Here is a 19,074-nt window from a genome sequence, read left to right on the forward strand (position 1 = left end):
GGCTAGGTTAGATGACGACTTTGTCGAGTCAGCTCTCTCCTTCCCTCTTGACACCGGCTCAGGGGAGCCGACTCGGGTTGCAGTGTCTGGATAGGAAGTGCCTTTGCCCACTGAGCCATCTCATCAGGCCCCCCCCGTGCATATTCTTAAAGATTTCTTTGAGGAATAGTGATTCTATCTCGTGAGGTAAATATTTGGGGAGTAGAATTGCAATTTATAGGGTAAACGCATGTCTGCTTAGCCTTATGAGAAGCCATAGGCTGACTTCCAGAACGGTCGCGGTGTTTACCTTTAAGTAAGTACGTGTGCTGATCCCACATCAATTACTTTAGCCACCTTCTTTATTTTAGTTTATTTTGTTTTTATTTGTACTAGTGTTTGCCTGAAGGTCAGTGTGTTATATTTATGCAGTGCCTATAGAGACCAGAAGAGGGATGGTTCCCCTGGGACTGCAGTCACAGCCAAGTGTGAGCTGACGAGTAGGTATTGGGATTTGAACTTGGGACCACTGAAAAAGCGACCAGTGCTCTTAAGCACTGAGATATCTCTCCAGCCCCAATCTATCCCTTAAATACCTTGGACTTGCAGTAAGTGCATAGGACAGCTCAGGTATTTCAATGGTTTTATGTTTTAATTAATGTGTTACTTTGTGTGTGTGTATAAATGAATTACTCTGTGTTTGTGTACCTGCATGTGTATGTGTGTGTGTCTGTGTGTGTCTGTGTGTGTGTGTCTGTGTGTGTCTGTGTGTGTCTCTGTGTGTGTGTGTGTGTATCTGTGTATGTCTGTGTGTGTGTGTGTGTGTGTGTGTGTGCGCGCGCGCGTGTGTGCAGGTAAATATGTTGTGATGTATGGTAGTCAGTTCTCCCTTCTCACGGGTCTGCTTCAGCAAAAAACCATCCTCTCATAAGACAGTTTCAGAACATTACATGATACAACTGAGTCTCCAAAGAACCCAAAACTTTCCACTCCACACATCTTTCTCCACTCCCTGATCACCCCTTACTCCTGTCTTTTTACAGGTAGCCATGTCTACGCTGTGCCTGATGGGTTTTCCTGTAGTTATTATCCCTAGTTCTTTGATGGCCTATGATGCTAAACTTTCTCAGTGTTTCTCAGGCTATTGGCCATCTGTGTGTCTTTCCCTGAGAAATACCTATTTGTGTCTATTGCCATTTTTTACAATATGGGCAGGGGGCACTTATATATCTGTACTTGAAGCACCTATGAACTGAGAATAATTTTTCTCCCAGTCTCCAGTCTCCAGTATCTGTTTTCTCAACGGTGATACTTGTCAAGTTTCCGTTTTTTAAAAACATAAATTATCATTCTATAAAATATTTTGCTTAAAAGATTTCCCTTTCCCCGGGTTATGAAAACACTTTCCTCTTTTCTCCCCTCAGAAGTTTCACATGTCAGCTTTAGTTAAAGCTTCTACGCTGAGGTATGACAGTTAGTTATGGCATATCTATTTTGATATAAAACATAAGTCAGGAATGCCCACTCTGAGTTTGCTGGGTTTGGGGTTTGGGTTTGCGGGGTTGGAGGTGTTATACACAGTATCTGCTATTCCTTTACTGTTCCGGAAAAAGATGGCCTTTGAGCTCTGAGCTGCTCTGCTGTCTGCACTGGGAACACGGGGCTTATTTCTGCACCGTTCTCACTTCCTTTCTGTCCGTGCCCCTTCCTGCTGACACAGGACACTCAATGATCTTCATTGCTGTCTGTGGGCCTCACCAAGTAGTTTGTGGTTTTTATAGTATGGCTGGCGATGTTTATAATTTTATGGTTCAGTTGCGTGTAGCTAGTCTAGAAGATATACAATGACTGGTCCGCTGACCTCATGTGTACCTCCTGCTCTTTGAACATGTCAGTTCACTCAGTCATTATGGCTGTCTATGTCCACTGGTCATGTGCCTGTGAACCAGGATGCCTGTACTTCATTTCAGAACGTGAGCCCCTCCCTTCTGTCTTTTGTTCATTTCCTCCTTCTCTTCTTCCCTTTTTCCTTCTGTCCCTCCCTTTATTCCTTCTTTTTTTTTCTTTTCTTTTTTTCGGAGCTGGGGACCGAACCCAGGGCCTTGTGCTTGCTAGGCAAGCGCTCTACCACTGAGCTAAATCCCCAACCCCCTTTATTCTTTCTTACTTTCCTCTCTCCCTCATAGCCTCCCTCCTCTCCTTTCCCTTCCTTCCTTCGCTCCTTCTTCCCCTTCTCCCTCCTTAATTAACTCTCTTGCTTCCTTCCATTGTCTTACTGCAATGGTTCCCAACACTCTTACTCTCTGACAACCCATATCCCTTGAGAGCACTGGGCTTCTGTCTAATAAGGCTTCCCAGGTGAGGTTACTAAAAGGAATGGAAATGCAGATTCCATTAGAAATATTAGCCTGTGAACCAAACACAAAACTCCACTCCAGTGGTTTGCAGTGGAAGGACCCAGCCCAATGCTGATAGCCAGCCTCATCTTTAACACGGAGGAGTTATGGTACTAGTTCTAAGCTTTATGGTGACTTGTTCTCACAAGGATTTCACCAATGGGACCTTACCACCTCCACAGGTTTCCCCTTGCTTCTACAAAATTTCTCAGGAAAGGGAGCCAATTAAGGGCTTCTCTTCTTTTAGGCCCATTTCTCAAAAGCCAAGTCCCTGTCATATTCTGCCCCATGTGGTAAGTAATCTCAGAGAAACTTAGTCCAGACATATTAGCCTAAAGCATGGGGCATGTGAAAACCTAAGCTAGCTATTGATCCTCTCATGGTTAAAATCAAAGACATACGCATCTGGGAAGTTCGCTGGGGTCTTCGAGTGACTATGTGGAGTCATAGATACCCAGGACTGGCACTTCTTCCCTGTGTTGGTAGTGGACGATGTGCCCCGATAGCTCTTTCCATTGCCCTGGTAGCACTCCTGGACCACAGGTGTTTGCTCCGGAAGAACTGAAATCAAAGCAGAAGAAATCGAGACAAATAAGATCCGGAGCAGGCAGGCCTGATCACTATTTACGACACATGCAGTAAACACTCTATGGGAAATCCCAGTGTGTGTGTGTGTGTGTGTGTGTGTGTGTGTGTGTGTGTGTACGCAAGTATGTGTGTATATGCTCTCACACAACAAGTATACCATTTACAGTGTTGTACAACAAAAACCTCGGAAGATGAAAGATGAATAAAAGAGGCCAGAGTGTTGTACACAATGGCGTTTCCAGTTATCAAGTTATTTTTATGAATCACTACCTGATGTTCATGAGAACAAGAGGCCAGGATGTTCCACAGTGAGGAGACCAGGCAGGATGGGACCAGACCTGACCCTCTTGCATACTTCCTTAGACTCTCTTTGGTCATAGGATACCAAAGCCTTGAGCTTCTGGGGATGGGGCAGAGGGGGACCTGCCTCTAGGACACAAGAAAAGACCATTGGTTCTCGAAGATGACCTCAGTGGGACACTAGCAGGTTGGGATGGTAGAATAGTCTTGTTAGTTGTGAATGGATCCTCTGGTGAAGACACTAATATGTATGGATGAAGGGAGGACTTCGGCAGAGGCAGGAACGTCTAAAACAAGAACAAAATAGAAACTCGGGGAGCAAAACACACAGCATCAGAGATGAAGAATTCCTGCAAGGGATTGATCAGCAGACGACACAGTTAAGTGAGCAGTCAGTGAGCTCCAAAGTACTTGGGTAAGGAAACGCTGGATGGCGGCAATGAGACTGTGGACAGAACACTACCTCAATAGTGGACTTCAAGCCAACCACGCACAATTCTATTAATGCAAATATCTCAGTTAGAAAACTAATAAGATACATCACACGAGCATTAATGTATGTAGGCAGAGCTGCAAAGTCTCTGTTCACATCAGTAAAGAGAAACCTCAGAGTTTCAGGGACAGAAGGAATGTTTTCAGAAACAGTGGCATAACCAGGAGACATCCCCTCAAGAAGATAAGGATGTCTTCAATGCGTACGCACCTACCAATAGAGCTTCACAATACAGAAGGCAAACAGAAGCAAAGGGAACATAGACTAATCTGCAATTGAAGCTGGACACGTGAGCAACTACAGTAGGAATACAGAACCCTAATAGTATTTGTTCCAGTTGACTTTTATAAGAAACTTCCTAAGTACAACAGAAGTCAAGACTTCAAAAGCTTGGGACTTGCTCACAGAGACTGTATCCTGAGGCACAGGGCAAACAACAGGCGAAAAATACTATAAAGGAAATCATACAAGCCTCACTCTGACCCACAGCCAGATTGGGCGAAGCAAAGGTGCCACACCCTGACACACTGTGAAGAAACCGCTAGAGAACGAACTTGATTGGAGCCTCTGCTCAGTGGGCTCTCGAGACCCACTCTCACCTGAGGAATCTGACTGGTCTGGTGATACCGAGGACCCGCAGGACGGAATCTCACAGTACTCCCACCTCAGCTGGCTGTCAGTGGTATAGCACCAGGGAGCAGTTTCTCCATCTGGGTTCCGGCAGTAGTTCTCTTCCAGATTTCTAGAAAGGACGTATGAGTTTTACTCTTCAAAGACTTTCAGTAAGCAAGGTGCACATGTTAGAGGGAGCACTGTTCATGTCTAATATGCTAGAATCGTGCTTGCTGAATGATTGACAGGTACCAGGAGGAAGCTTAAATTGGGCTTAGATATCACATGGCATGGCAAGTAATCCAGCATAGAGGAAGCAATGGCTAAAATGTATTCCTTGAGCTGGAGAGATGGCTCAGCAGTTAAGAGCACTGGCTGCTCTTCCAAAGGTCCCGAGTTCAACTCCCAGCAACCACATGGTGGCTCACAACCATCTGTAATGGGATCTGATGTCCTCTTTTGGCATGAGGGGTACATGCAGCACTTATATGCATAAATTAAATAAACAAATCATACACACACACACACACACACACACACACACACACACACACACACATACATATTCCTTGACTCCCTGTGATGGAATAAAATAAGTCTTTAGTTCTGGGTCAGGCACTGTGTTGTATGCTGGAGCAAAGAGGATTTTTCCCCACTCTGTCCTCCAAGTCTCAAACTTACTAAGTCTAGAGTAGAGCCCTAGAGTTTCCGTCTCTAGTATCACTGATGGTATTGGTGGGGCATACTTTGAGAAAGATTGTAACAGGTAAAACACTGTCGAATGTCTCTTTCCTTGCATGTGATCTAACCAGTCTTCATTCTTGATTTTTTTTATATCACAACCAAGATGAAGTCAATGGGCTCCACAGCCCACGGCAACAGGGGTAAGGAAGGAGACGGGAAGGACATACTTGCAGGGGAAGTTTTCTGGCGTCCTGTTGTGCCTATGAGGTGTTTGCTCACTCCAGCGCTGACAGGTTTTCCCAGACGCAGTGACAGACACGGTCCCTCGGTAATTTTCACCTCTCCCCTTCAGACATTGGTAGGTTGGGCCCGGTGGGGGTGGGGGTGTTGCTTGAATAGAGGAAAGAATTGATTGTGAATGGTTTTCCATTATGAATGCATCGACAGATGTTTTGGAAGGGTGAAGGCAGGGTCTCTCTGTTATGCCCTCTCCTACTCCTCTTGGGATTTTATACCTGGGGACAGCCTAGTACTTTCAGTTTGGTAGTCTATATATCTACACAGCCATTTCAATCAGGAATGTCTCTAAAGATGGACCCTGGGGCCAGATGCTTCTGTCTCTAGTGTTTTGTGTTACTTCATCAAGCATGTCAAAAATCAGCCTAAGTTCTCCCCCACCTCAAATCTTTACATACACCTTTGACCCAGGCCCTTTTGAGAAAAATACGTAATTCACTAGGTAAACACAACTGACCACCACCCATCTCCCATAGAGGCACAAGGCTGAGAAAGAGACCATGGGAAAAGATGAATGTCTTGGATACATATGCACCTACCAACAGAGCTTCAAAATACAGAAGGCAAACAGTTAAACCCTAAGGGGAATAGATTAATCTACAGTTAACCAATGACTCAATAACCAATAAAATAAAAATACAGAAAAAAAACCACTAAAACCAAATATCTTTAAGAAAAAGTATGCATCTAGAAATTCAGACTTTGTTGAGGGGTTGGGGGCATGACCCATGAGGAGAAACTGGTGTTGTAATGAGGAAGACAGTCTGAGGAATCTCTGCTTTTCAATGATGGCAGAGCAAAGAAGGGAGACTGTCCCTGTATGTCTTTTTCTAGCATTTACTTGCTCATGGCCTGTCTACCCTTTGAGACTTTTCCATTCCAATTGCCAAGAAGAAGCAGTGTGAAGTTTTTCCCATGTGTCACTTCTATGAGCTCTACTTCTCTTGAGCATCCCCAAGTCAGACAGCTGAAACAGCTGGGTGCCTGCTGACATCTGTTAACAGCTCAACAATTAGGGAAAAAACTCTGTTAATGAAGTTCATGAGACAGCCATGCTGTCAGGCTCCTTCAGCTCAGAGAAGATTGAAATAGCAGAGCTACAGTCCAGAAATCTGCATTTGAGCAGGCTTATGAAGAAGGATGTGACCCAACTAACTCTATGTGGTCCTTTTGTTTCTGTTTTTGTTTTTTTGTTTTTTCTTTTCTTTTTTTAGGAGCTGGGGACCGAACCCAGGGCCTTGTGCTTGCTAGGCAAGCGCTCTACCACTGAGCTAAATCCCCAACCCCGGTCCTTTTGTTTCTAGTTTGACTCTGACCCTTCCTAGCTCATGTGTTTCTGCAGTCACCTTGGATTTGAGAAATGACTGGAGGGATGGATAAACAGCTTTGTGTATGTGCATGTGTGCACATGTTCATGTGCCAGGGGACTACCCCAACTGTCACTACCTAGACATTTTTATTTTTTCTTTTTGAGACAGGGTCTTTTACTTGGAAGTGACCAAGTAGGCTAGCTGGGCAGCAAGACCTGGGTAGAGATCCAATTGCTTCCACCTATCTTGGCCCGCTTCCACCTCCCCACTGACACCACCATGCTCAGTTGAGTTTTGTTTGTTTCTTTCTTTCTTTTTTGATGTTGGTTCAGAAGGTTGAACTCAGAGCATTAGGCTTGTGGGGCAAGCACTTAGCCTACTGAACCATCTCTTTGGCCTCTGGATTTTGACAAAAGGGTTCACTCAAACACTGGGCCTTCAAGACAGATCATCCCCAAGTTAAGGCAGTTACCCATGATGGAGAGGCTACATTACGGGTGAACAGTCAGCTTCTGGGAACCAGACTGCTCCCCTTAAGTGGTAGTGGCATCATGATGATGAAGATGATGATGATGAAGATGAAGATGATGAAGATGAAGATGATGATGACGATGATGACAATAATGACAACCACAATAGCTTCCCCAGCAGAAGCAGAGCTGACATAATACAACAGCCTACTGATAACCAAGGCCTCCTACTCCATCAGCTATATGAATCCCAAGCCCTTCTTTTGTTTCCCCCTTTCTAGAAAGTCCAGAGCTCCTGTCCACACCTGAAAGATGAACTTGGCATCACTGAGCCCCTTCGTGAGGCCACAGTGATTACATCATTCTCTGCTTGCCTGTCTATCTGCCAATTACACCATCTCTCTGCCTTTCACCATTCCTGCATCTTTAATGGACAGACAGGACATGGGTGCGGGGGTCCAGTCTGTTAGGGCTCCTGGAGCTATGGCTTTCCTTTGAAGTGATAATATTCACAAAAGGTAGAAATCTCTGGGCAGGGAGCAATAAATAAATAGATAGCCTTACCAGTTACCTAAATAGCTAATAAGTTGGATGAAAGGGGTCAAGAACATCCTACAGGCCTGTAGAATGACTCTTTAGGACCTCTACTCAGCTACCAACAACATTCCAAAGGAAGGCAGGTGGGGGTGGGGTAGCTCCCAGAGTATCGGGTATGAAGATAAACTTACTGCAGCGGGGGATGTCACAGTATTCCCAGCGTTTGTTGGGGTCTGTGGTGAAGCACCAGGGCCGCGGCTCCCCGTCAGGGTTGCGACAGTAATTCATCTTCAAGTTCTTGCTTGGAAATCTGGGCAGACAAGAAGGATTTTTTTTTACCCTTGTTCTCTTTCATTTTATCATTTGCTGTGATAACATACCAATAATTTAAGAATTAAAAAAATCATATAATTCATCATGTACTTCTTTTTACTTTTCTAATTTTTTATTGTTCTCTTGTTTATTACATCTCGACTGGTTTCTCCTTCTTCCCCTCCTCCAGTCTTTCCCTCTCACCTCCCTTCTCCCCCAGATTTACTTCCCACCCTTTGCCTTCCCTCGGAAAAGAGTAGGCTTCCCAGGGACACTAAAAAGCTTCTGCAAAGCAAAAGACACTGTCAATAGGACAAAATGGCAGCCCAGTGGATGGGGAAAGATTTTCACCAACTCTACATCTGACAGAGATAGATCTACACTAACGAGCTTGAGAAACTAGACATCAACAAACTAAACAATCCAATTAGAAAAGTGAGGTGCAGATCTAAACAGAGTTCTCAACAGAGGACTCTTAAATGGTCAAGAAATACTTAAAGAAATGTTCAACATCCTTAGCTATCAGGGAAATGCAAATCAAAACGACTGAGATTCCACCTTATGGCTATCGGAATGGCTGAGATCAAAAACGCAAGTGACAGCTTATGCTGTTGAAGATGGATTTTTTTAATAGCAATAAACATTCATGCAGATTCATGAGAATCTTTGAGAATGAGCAACCGCTTAGCACCTGCCATTAGAGTTAGTCTTCTGCTGGTAACCCAGGAAGAAAGATAGGCTTGGTCTTCCAAGGACTACATTTCTAGAGGTTTCCATGTGCAAGACATATAGAAGAAGATGAGAAACTAACCATCCAGAATATTGAAGCAAGCAAACTTCAGTTATCCAGCTGCAAATAATAGCAATCTTCAAAGAACAAAGTGCTCACTGTCTTCAGACAGTCATGTGGTAGAGGCAGGAAATTGATGCCTGGTCCTACTGGTCTACCAGGCTCCCGGCCCATTACCAGGAAGCTTAGAGAATCCAAGATTGGGAACTATGTTCCTTCAAGGACCTGGCCAGGGAGTCCTACTTGGCAAGGACCCAGGGGTTTAACTGGGAGATTGTCTCTGTGCCCAGTTCCTTTCTGAGACTGGGCGTTTAGAACAAAGAGAAAAGCTAGCAATGGTCTAATTGCCCCTCTTCTGATTTCTACAGTTGGCTTGACCTAGTCATACTTTAAGGACACTATTGTGCTTGCCTTTGAAAGGCAATGGCAGGAGCCATGTTTTAAGTTCTTTGGAATGGAAAGATGCAAAACTCAGCGATGTCACCATTCACAGGGACAGCTGTGGCTTAGCCACACTACTGAGAGTCTTAGTAGCCTTGTTATGACACCAGGGTCATCACAGAAAAAGTAAGAGCATGACATCTGTGGGGAGATGTTTTCCTGTGAAAAAATACGACCTTGAACCCTCACAAGTGCTTGCTCTGAAAACCATCACTGCCTTCTGCAACAGGGAGCCCCTGGTCCTGTTCTTAAACTCACAGTCACCTTTGAGAACATGGTAAGAGCTGTGAATGGCACAGTATAAATATACATCAAATATCGGGGATCTGTAAGACGCTTGATACCTATAGATCACAGTTAGAATGTCTAGACTATACTGGTATAAAAAGAAAGGAATGGGGGTTGGGGATTTAGCTCAGTGGTAGAGCACTTGCCTAGGAAGCTCAAGGCCCTGGGTTTGGTCCCCAGCTCCGAAAAAAAGAACCAAAAAAAAAAGAAAGAAAGAAAGAAAGAAAGAAAGAAAGAAAGAAAGAAAGAAAGAAAGAAAGAAAGAAAGAAAGAAAGGAGGGAAGGAAGGAAGGAAGGAAGGAAGGAAGGAAGGAAGGAAGGGAGTCAAGCCAAGTGTGTTTCTCAGTTTTATCAGAAATACAAATTGGCTGTGAATTTTGTTATAACTCGAATTCTATTTGAGAAAGGCTTGGATGCTGCCTTTCTAGCAAGTACCCATGATACCTCTGGATCATGGGATAAGTAACAAGAATATATACTTTATAAGCAGCCTAGTGGGAAAGATGCCCTCCTTGAAAATCAAAACTACCCAGCCTTCAATTCCTCAGATGTTTCATGCCTTCAAGAGGCGTGCATATCTAAAAAGCCTCAGGCTTGGCTGCAGGACCTTACTTGGCAGGGATGTATCCGTGAGCATGTGGGCTCTGAGAATCCCAGGACTGGCAGTCGAGTCCAGACATGGTCTTGGAGATTTTGCCCTCGTACTTTTCTCCACTGCAGTACATGCATTCCTCTGTGCAGCGTGAGAAGAGAAGGGGGAGAGAGAGAGAAACTGACATGAAGCACAGTGAAACAGAGACTGGAGTCCCTCTAGAGAGGTCTCCAGTGTTTCCTGTCACCCATCAAACCTGACTCCCGGTAACCACTTGGCAGTAAAGACTTGAAATGTTCTGAGGCAGTTAGGGCCCTTTTTCTAAGAAATTTATTTGAACTTTTTGAGTCTGTGCCACCTTAACTATCTATGATGGTCAGAAACTCCGTAATACACAGCCTCGAACTGGGAGGCACCCATGGGGAAGGCTCATGTTCTCAGAAGCCTGTATGCCCTCTGTTTTAATTTTTGCATAGTGGACAGCATCATTTCTAGAATGATCTTTTAAAATTCGATGAACTTATTCTGATCACTTGATGACTGACAGATATATGAGAACCACCGGGATCTTTCTGCTGGTTTTTTGTTTGGTTGGTTGGTTTTTGGTTTTTGGTTTTGTTTTTGTCCCCGGTGACATTGCAGTCATTGGAGGATCCCACTCAACCTCAAGCAGCCAAACTTCTGTTTGCCTATTGTTGAGAAACATGACTGACCGGGGGCATGTATGGGGGCAGGGAGGTGCTATATTTGTTTTTCTTCTTTTTTCTTTTTTCTTTTTTCTTTTTTTTTTTTTTTTGCTCTCTAATTTATTTCAAAACTAAGACTTTGACTTGGAATCATCAAAGTCCCATGCTGAAGAGAAATAACACACAACTGGAATTTTTATGATATCGTTTAAAAAGAAAAAAACAGCCGTGAGGTGGATATAAGTAGCATGTATTCATGGGACGTAAAAACCAAATAACCTGTGACTGTCCATATCCAAACAGGAGCTCCTCTGTCCACACAGGGAAAGTGAGGAGAAAAGGAATCGACCCCTGAAACCTGCCCACGTTACCTCATAAACACCACTTGGCTCTTGCTCTAACCAACGTAACTAGAAATTCGAAATGGAGATGTTTTCCCAGGCTGATGATTCAGTGCTGTTTTAGCACTGACCTTCAGGGTTCTTTGGGAAGCTGATGGGCCCATCAGAAGAAGGCAATGCCGACACACCAACTGGTGTGCTGCTTAACCTCACACTCAACGGAACCGCCCACGTGAAATCATTCCTCCTGTGTGCTTGAACTCCACTGGTTCCCTGATTTTAATTTAGCTATTTAATGGCAACCATCTTTGGAGTTCTACACTGTGTGGGGTTTTAGCCAAAGAAATCTGCATCCAAGTCTTGGATCTGGATATACATGTGCTCGTGTTGAAATAACATTTTGCTAAAGATAGTTCATGTCAGAACTGGGACTCCTTCACGAGGGGCAAGCCCATTACTCGGTGCTGTAGTGGACAATATGAATTGATGTCCCTGGGAAATGGCTGTAGCGCATATGCCGGTGACAAGCAGACAGGAGGGGCTTTCTAGAGCCACCCCTACCTTCGCATTCGGGGATGTTGCAGTACTCATATCTCTGGTCCGGGTCTGTTGTGTAGCACCAGGGCCCTTGTTCATCATTGTCTGGGTTCCTACAGTAGTTCTCCTCTAGTCCCTCGCTGGGGTGTGTGCTGGGGGAGTATCTGCAAGACGGAAAAGAAATGTGGTGAGCACGTCATGCAGAACGGCGCACTAGCGAAGTAGGAGATGCTGTGCCTCATACTGAGGGCTTGGTTCTGTCATTGAACGTGTTTCAGCTGCTGGTTGTCACTCCTTTATCTATGGATGGGAAGGCTCGTGTCACACAGCTCACTCTGCCGTCATTACTCTTGGGGCAGCTAAGTCTTGGGTCTAACCAAAGAATGTATACTGAGCAGGCAGGAGAACGCCAGCACCTCGGAGGCCAGTGGTCCTCCCCACACATCCACAGCACCGATCGCTCTTCTGTCTGTGTGACCTCCGCCCCTAGCCTTCTGCTGAAACCTTCTACATTCTGTCACTTGCTCTTAATGAAAAGAAAACCTGTTACTGATGGGAGAGCCTTGTGTAGTGAAACAGGAGAAAAGCAGATGGAGGCTAACAGCCAGCAGCGGGTGAAGGCTCTGAAGTCTATTGTGTAATCGCAGAGACTGGCCGAGTTTTCTTTGAAACGCAGCCTACGTGATCAAGGTTGGGGAAAGCGGAGCTCATCTTCTGCTCTGGAAATGAGCTACTGCAAAGATAGCTAGATAAAACATGCAAGAACTTGCAGTTTGAAAAGGCAAGCTTAATTTCTGGCTCCTCCATGTCCCGGTTTGGGGGGCCGTCTACCAGATTAGAAGCTTAGCTAGTTCATGAAAGAGTGTGGCCCCTGGAGTCATCATAGAGAACCCAACTTAATGCTATGGTGGGGGACACACACAGAATGACCCTACAATAACACACAAGCTGCAAAGTTCCTATTTGTTTTTCATGGTTTATATCCTCATCGGGTCACAGTGGTGAGGTGGAGGGCACGCTGTGCAGGCTCCAACCTGGCATTCAACCGAGACACACCCATCTCTAAACGAGCATCATTTTCTGATACTTGGTCTCTGTTACAGTTGTGTGACTGTCAACATGCCGTGAACTAGACTCACCTAAGAAAAGAATCTCAGTGAAAAAATCTCTTGATGCCTGTGTGCAGCCCTGTGAGGGTATTATCTCATTACATTAATATATGTGGGAAGATCCGGCCCACAGTGGGCATCACCATTCCCTATGTAGGAGATCCTGGAGTGTGTAAGTACAGAGGAGCTGAGCACCAATAAGCATGCATGCACTTGTTCCCTGTCACTCGCAGGGTCAAGCTATTGCTGCTGTAACTTTTCCATAATAACAGACTGTAATTTGTCATTAATTGTCATCTAAAGTAAATTCCCTTTCTCCCTGAGTTACTTTTTTGCCACAATATTTTTATCACAGGAACAGAATGAAAACTAGGACAACCTAAAATTCAGTGGTTCTTTTGACATGCCTCCTACTATGTTTTAAGACTTCTCAGATATTATATAATGAGATTAATAGAAACCAACCATTTTTTCCCTTCTGCATTGTGAATATTCAGCTGCCCAGAATCCACACCAAAAGGGTCTCTGCTCACACTACCAGGCAGTGGAATTTGGAAACAGCGGAACTGTTCTGAATACACTCATGAACACCAACATGAAATAGCAGCGCTTACTTGGGTACGTGGGGGGACGTGTCACTCCACTTTTGACAGGTAACACCAGTCTTTGTCTTGGACATGGTTCCTCTGTAGCCCTTGCCGATGCCAGTCTTACACTCTGACAGATACACTGAAAGAGATCCACACAGGGGTTCAAAGTCCAGCAAACAACTTTCAGAAGGTGTGCCCGGCACAGTTCCAACACAGGGAAGACATCTACCCAAGCCTGTCTTCTTGTTCTCTGAAAGGCAGGCCCTAGGAAGGACAGCTGCAAATGCTGTTTGACATTGACCCTGTGATAGTTTTGACTGTTGCCGTGACGCACCTAGAATCTTCTGGGAAGGATGCTGATAAAGGAATTGTCTAGATCAGCTTGGCCTGTGGGAGGATTTCTTAATTGAGTTAAATGAAGTGGAAAGACAGCACCATTTCATGGGCTTGTCCCGAACTCTCTGAGGGTGAAGTGAGCTGGCTGAGCATAGGTAGCAGGCAAGTAAGGTTGTGCATGTTTTATCTCCGCTCTTGACTGAGAATGTGATTGGCTAGCTGCTCTAGTTCCTTCCTTGACCTCCTCTCAGAGATGGACTCGACCTAGAATTCAATGTGAGCCAATCCTTTGGCTGCCCTAAGTCGATTCCAGTCAGAGCATTTTTAATACAGCACTGAATGAAACTAGAACAGATGTGTTTATTCAGAAGTTCTTTCCTCAGGTCCTCTGTGCCTAATCCATGCCACGGCTGGACCACAGGAGAGCACAAAATAGGCACAGGCCCACTTTCCCGGAGCATAAATCTTAATGGAGTCAGGACAGTGACAAAAGGAATTGAAAGAAACAGTTTGTAAGGGGATGACAGTACAACATCACGTGTCAGAGGCATGTGGTGAGACAGAGACAGACAGAGAAGGGAGATGTTCAGACAGAGAGGAGAGAAGTCTATGCAGAGGCCCACAAGAGTCCATCCAGTCCAGGTGTTTCATTTCTTATACAGCTCTCAATATACAAGGTATATTGAAATGAGGGTGACCACAGTGTCTACAATAAATATTCCCTCTACTTACCAAATCTCTAGCTGTCCAAGGCACTCCATTCTGTCTTAGAAACACACTTGAATGCCCACTGTGGTTTACAAGCGACAGGTCACCCCTAAGTGGGAGGCCCCCCAGTGTACACTCGCTTCTGTCCTCACCGAGTAATAGAAAAAGATCCCAGGCATCATCTATCTGTATTATCTAATTATTAAGTTAGACATGAATGTGGAACCAGCAGTGCTCATCGTTCTTAGTTCTTAGATTGAGTTGAGTATCTTTTGGTTCATTGGTCCATGACAGGGTTTCACTGTGCAGCATTGGGTAGCTTAGGACTGTCTATATAGACCAAACAGACCCTGAACTCATAGAAATCCACCTGCTTTTGCCTCCTGAGTGCTGAGATTAAATGTGTGTGCTACCATGATCAGCCAGTTGGAGATGTTTTTATGTGTATTTGTGTCATATAGTGTGTTGTGTATATATATTGTATGTTACTTGTTGTTACGGGGGATGTGTATCTGTGAGTGCACCTGGAAGCCAGAGGTTAACAACAGGTGTCTTGATCACTCTCTCCCACGGTCTCTGAGTGAGCCTGAAGCTGATTGATTTGGCTAGACTGGTTGGCCAATGAGCTTTGGGTATTTTCCAGTCTTTGCTCCCAGCTGGCACCAGGGTCACAGACACACAGCACTGTCGACATTTTATGCAGGTTCTGGAGATCTGAACTCAGATCCCTAGGCTTCAGCTTCAGGCACTTTATAGACTGAGCCATCCCCTAATCCCCAAGCTGAATACCTTTAAGAGATGAATTATTTTTAAATTGCTCTCAGATCCAATGCAGACAACATACTCATATAACTGACTACATGAGTTTGGGGGTTGGGGGAAGGTGAGTCATAAAGATTGAAAGACATTGCAGAATCACTGGGCTACCAAGACTGTCAAGATGAAGAGACTGATGTTGGAAATGACACATTGGAGCCCAGTGCAGAGAGGCCCCAGTGTGGTCCCAAATCCCAAGCAAAAGGTCTCTGCTTGGGTTGGCGATTTAGCTCAGTGGTAGAGCGCTTGCCTAGGAAGCGCAAGGCCCTGGGTTCGGTCCCCAGCTCAAAAAAAAAAAAAAAGGTCTCTGCTCTACATCACCAGCCAGCTTGGGTTTTCAATAAAAGCACACGATAGTGTTTCCCATGTATTTGTGCTGTCAAGATTCCCCACTAAGGCCTAGTTTTTAGTTCTTCAACCCCTAGGAAGTACTCCTAACAAGCACCAGCAAACCAACAGCTTCACAACATCATAAACAAAAGGCCCACTACAGCTTCCTTGGGACACATTATGCCAGGAGTGGTATCCATAACACACAGCAAAGGTAGAAACTTGTAGCACACTGAGAAAGGGGGAGCCAAGGTCAAGGAAAACTTCTAAAAAAACAGTGCTCTGTCACAGCAGGGTGGCTATACCTTACAACTGTGTACTGTGTTTTTTAAAGAGCTAGAAGAGTACATTTTAAGTTTCCCAGCACACAGAAATTATGTATGTTTGAGGAGATGTGCTTATAACCACTCTGATTAGAACACATACACATACATGCACACACATGGCTTGAATTATTACACTGTACCCTATAAATATACAAAACTATGTAATTAAAAAAAAAGAAAAAAACTATGTAATGGATTTTTTTTCTAGACAAGTTATTGCCTTATATCTCAGGCTGGCCTCAAATATTCCATTCTTCTGCCTCAGCTTCAGAAGTATTAAGATTACTGGCCAGATTTTATCTAATTATACCAGAATGGTTTTAAGCTAGGAAGGTCCATTTCTTAGCAGCCACATGTACAGCTACACCCAGGGTTCCAGTAACTGCAGAGGCCAACCAAGATGGCGGCTAGGTTCTAAGAGTGGCAGTGGAGATAGTGCCACACAGGGAGCATAATGTCACCTGATACTGGCAGGTCCTAGCAAAATCCCTGGCTGATAAATTAGCGGCCAGTCCAGAGTCACAGTAGATAAATTGGGACCAAACACTGACCGACTTTTGACTTTTCTCCTCTCTTGTTTGTTTGTACCCAGCATTGGTGTATATAACCTTTTGATCCACTGAAAACAAGCAAAACCAGCCTTCAAACTTCAGACTTCAGCCTTGCAACTCAGCTCTCATGTTGCTCCTGGTTAACGATTTACAGGTGTCATATTTAAATGTTAGCAATTCGTCAAAGGAATCCCACCCCATTCCCTTCTCTATAAAAACCTGGGCAATGGTAGGCTGGCCTGGCTATCCTGCCCTTCCTGCTGTGTAAGAGCTAAAGGCTTCACTTGAAAGTTAAATTTACTTGACACGTGAATCTCAAGACTTGAAGACACAGGGAGGCAAGGGAGGAGACAGCAGGGACACCTCTCATTTGAGTCTAAGAAGGGGGATGTATTGGGGGGGGGATAATCCCAACCTAAAGGAAGAGGTTAACCATTGTGGTTTTGTGTGAGACATTATCAAGAGTACAAGGAGTCAGATATTTCTCATACTAGTACTTCAGCACTCCGATACAAAATGTTTAGAGAGACAAATTGGGTCTATTAATAGTCTTATTGCACTGCCCAACCAGTCACAGAGTATTAAAGAGGCTTTTAGGTGTCCATAAACAGTCATACACACTTAATAATACTTGGGGCCTTCTAAAAGACACTCCTTTGACATCCAGGCCACCTCAGGCCTTAAATGATGGGTTTTCTGGCCTGTTATGAAGGAAGCTGGAAAAGGAATCACAACTTTTATTTATGCAGCTTCAAAATTTAAAGTGAGGAAAATATAGCCCTTGAACAAGAAAGAAGTGGGAAATTAACCAGAGGTAAGATGTTTTGTCCTTATCCAAAGGTTACTGAGGATTGAAAATATCATTGACTATTATGCCTGGGGTTAGTTCCAAAGTGGGAGCCCAGGAGCATGGTCACCCTATAAAGTAGATGCCAGCATCGTAGGGAGCATTTAGACTCCTTTTCTCCCCTTCCAAGCAAGACCAAGTCCTCCTCTTTCTCAGGCCACAGATAGAAATAATTGTGTAAATCTCATTCCTGTGAGGAAACAGGCTCATGCTGACACTGGCCAAATAGCCAATCCCGACCTAATCAGAACTCAGGGTCTCTGTGGTAATCTCTGGTCTTATGAATCAGGGATATAAAAGAGGAAAGAGGGAGGGGACGGGGCTCACGGACCTCTCTTTTCGAATAAGATGACATCTCTCATCCGGATGATGGAGGAAGTCTTGCTGTTCTCGGCCATGATCACGCACTGCTGCTCTTTGCTGTGGTACTGGAATGACCTGCAGGAGAGAGGGAAGACGCTAATGAGTGCGCCTCTTGCTGGATCCTGGAGCTCAGAATGTCTGCCTCTAATCAACTCTGTCACAGTGTGTGTGTGATACAGTCCTAAAGATAAGCAAGCGTATCATCAAGGCAGTCACACTCATGTCCTAAACTTCCACACTCTCCCTTTCAGCCATTGTGATGTTTCTGTGCTCCTTCTTCCTTATCTTTCCTCTGTGTGTCCTCCCTTCTTTTCTTCTTCTTTCCCTCCTTCCCTCCCTCCCTCTTTCATTTAGAGACAGAGTACCTATTGGGCCTGATACTCTCTTATAGCCCAGGACGGCCTCAAATTCTCAATCCTCCTGCCTCGGCCTCCAAAATACTGGAATTACAGGAGATGCCACCGTGTCTGACTGCTTCTTTTCCAAGTGATAGGCATTCGTTTTGTGCCAGGGAGAAGCGACTCTGTGTTGAGCTCTCTCTGAGATGCTCTGTGTACGAGACTTCCAGACGTCTGTCATTTCCCAGACTGGTCCTTGCCTTGGTGTTCCTCCCTGCCCCTCTCACCTCTCCCTTGGTGTGTTTACAGCCAAGTTCAGAGTACTTACTACCTGCTCTCCACTGTAACTGTGCTAAGAGGTGCTGTGGTGGCCTTCGGGAGCTGATGGAGCTTAGGACTAAGTTCCTGAAAGGGTGGCTCAGGTCTGGGCAGTGAGAACTCATTCCTGCCCTGCTGGGCTGTTTACTGCCTGCTTTATAAACAGAACATGGCCGTTCCTGCCCTCTGTGTGGCACCTGTCTGTTCTTCCTTCTATTTTCCTGCTTTGTTCCAACTCGCTAAAGCCCGAGCTGCCTGGCCTTAGACTTCAGCTTCTAGAACCACCTATATGACAAACTTCTTTCTTTTATAAATTGCCAAGTTTTGGGAATTCTGGTATAGCCACAGAAAACAGCCTAAACTTCCAACCTCTCTTCCCCTACATGACCCTACATTGGAGGCTTGGCTCCGCATTCTGTGCCAATGGCAGCCGTCTTTCAGGCCAGATCTCCTGCCTGAAGTCCTGTGATCCTATCACAGCTCTGGCCCTCTCTCCCCTCCTGGAGCGCCTCTCCATGTTCCTGAAGCCTTGTAAAACTCCCTCTCCCTAGCTCACGGGGATCACCTGCCTCCACTCCCTGGTGACACTTTCTCAACTCCTCCCAGTGCGTGCGCTGGGCAGTGCCTCGCAGTAGCCGTCTTATTCTTTTACATGATTATTGCTTCCTTTGACTATTGACGTAAATACAGAAGGACAGATGCCAGACTGTGTAGGTGTGAGTCTCTGCTCCTCATGTCTGTTTTCTTCATGTGGTCTGTAGTAAATAGTTAATGCTGGTGCCTGCAACT

At 44.9% G+C, this 19,074-nt stretch overlaps 1 protein-coding gene across 1 annotated transcript in view; it reads right to left on the reverse strand.

Annotated features, from left to right (window-relative positions):
* The window catches only part of Plg (plasminogen), a 42,480-nt gene that overhangs the window by 18,519 nt on the left and 4,887 nt on the right, over positions 1-19,074 (reverse strand). The window contains exons 3-10 of the mRNA NM_053491.2: positions 17,598-17,704; positions 13,377-13,491; positions 11,678-11,817; positions 10,110-10,230; positions 7,858-7,976; positions 5,280-5,442; positions 4,356-4,498; positions 2,777-2,936 (exon numbers count right to left, since the gene is read on the reverse strand). Of these exons, the coding sequence (NP_445943.1) occupies positions 2,777-2,936; positions 4,356-4,498; positions 5,280-5,442; positions 7,858-7,976; positions 10,110-10,230; positions 11,678-11,817; positions 13,377-13,491; positions 17,598-17,704 (1,068 nt within the window). The remainder of the gene's footprint in view (positions 1-2,776; positions 2,937-4,355; positions 4,499-5,279; positions 5,443-7,857; positions 7,977-10,109; positions 10,231-11,677; positions 11,818-13,376; positions 13,492-17,597; positions 17,705-19,074) is intronic.

The sequence above is a fragment of the Rattus norvegicus genome, chromosome 1 (genome assembly GCF_036323735.1).
Source record: "Rattus norvegicus strain BN/NHsdMcwi chromosome 1, GRCr8, whole genome shotgun sequence".
Classification (NCBI taxonomy): domain Eukaryota; kingdom Metazoa; phylum Chordata; class Mammalia; order Rodentia; family Muridae; genus Rattus; species Rattus norvegicus.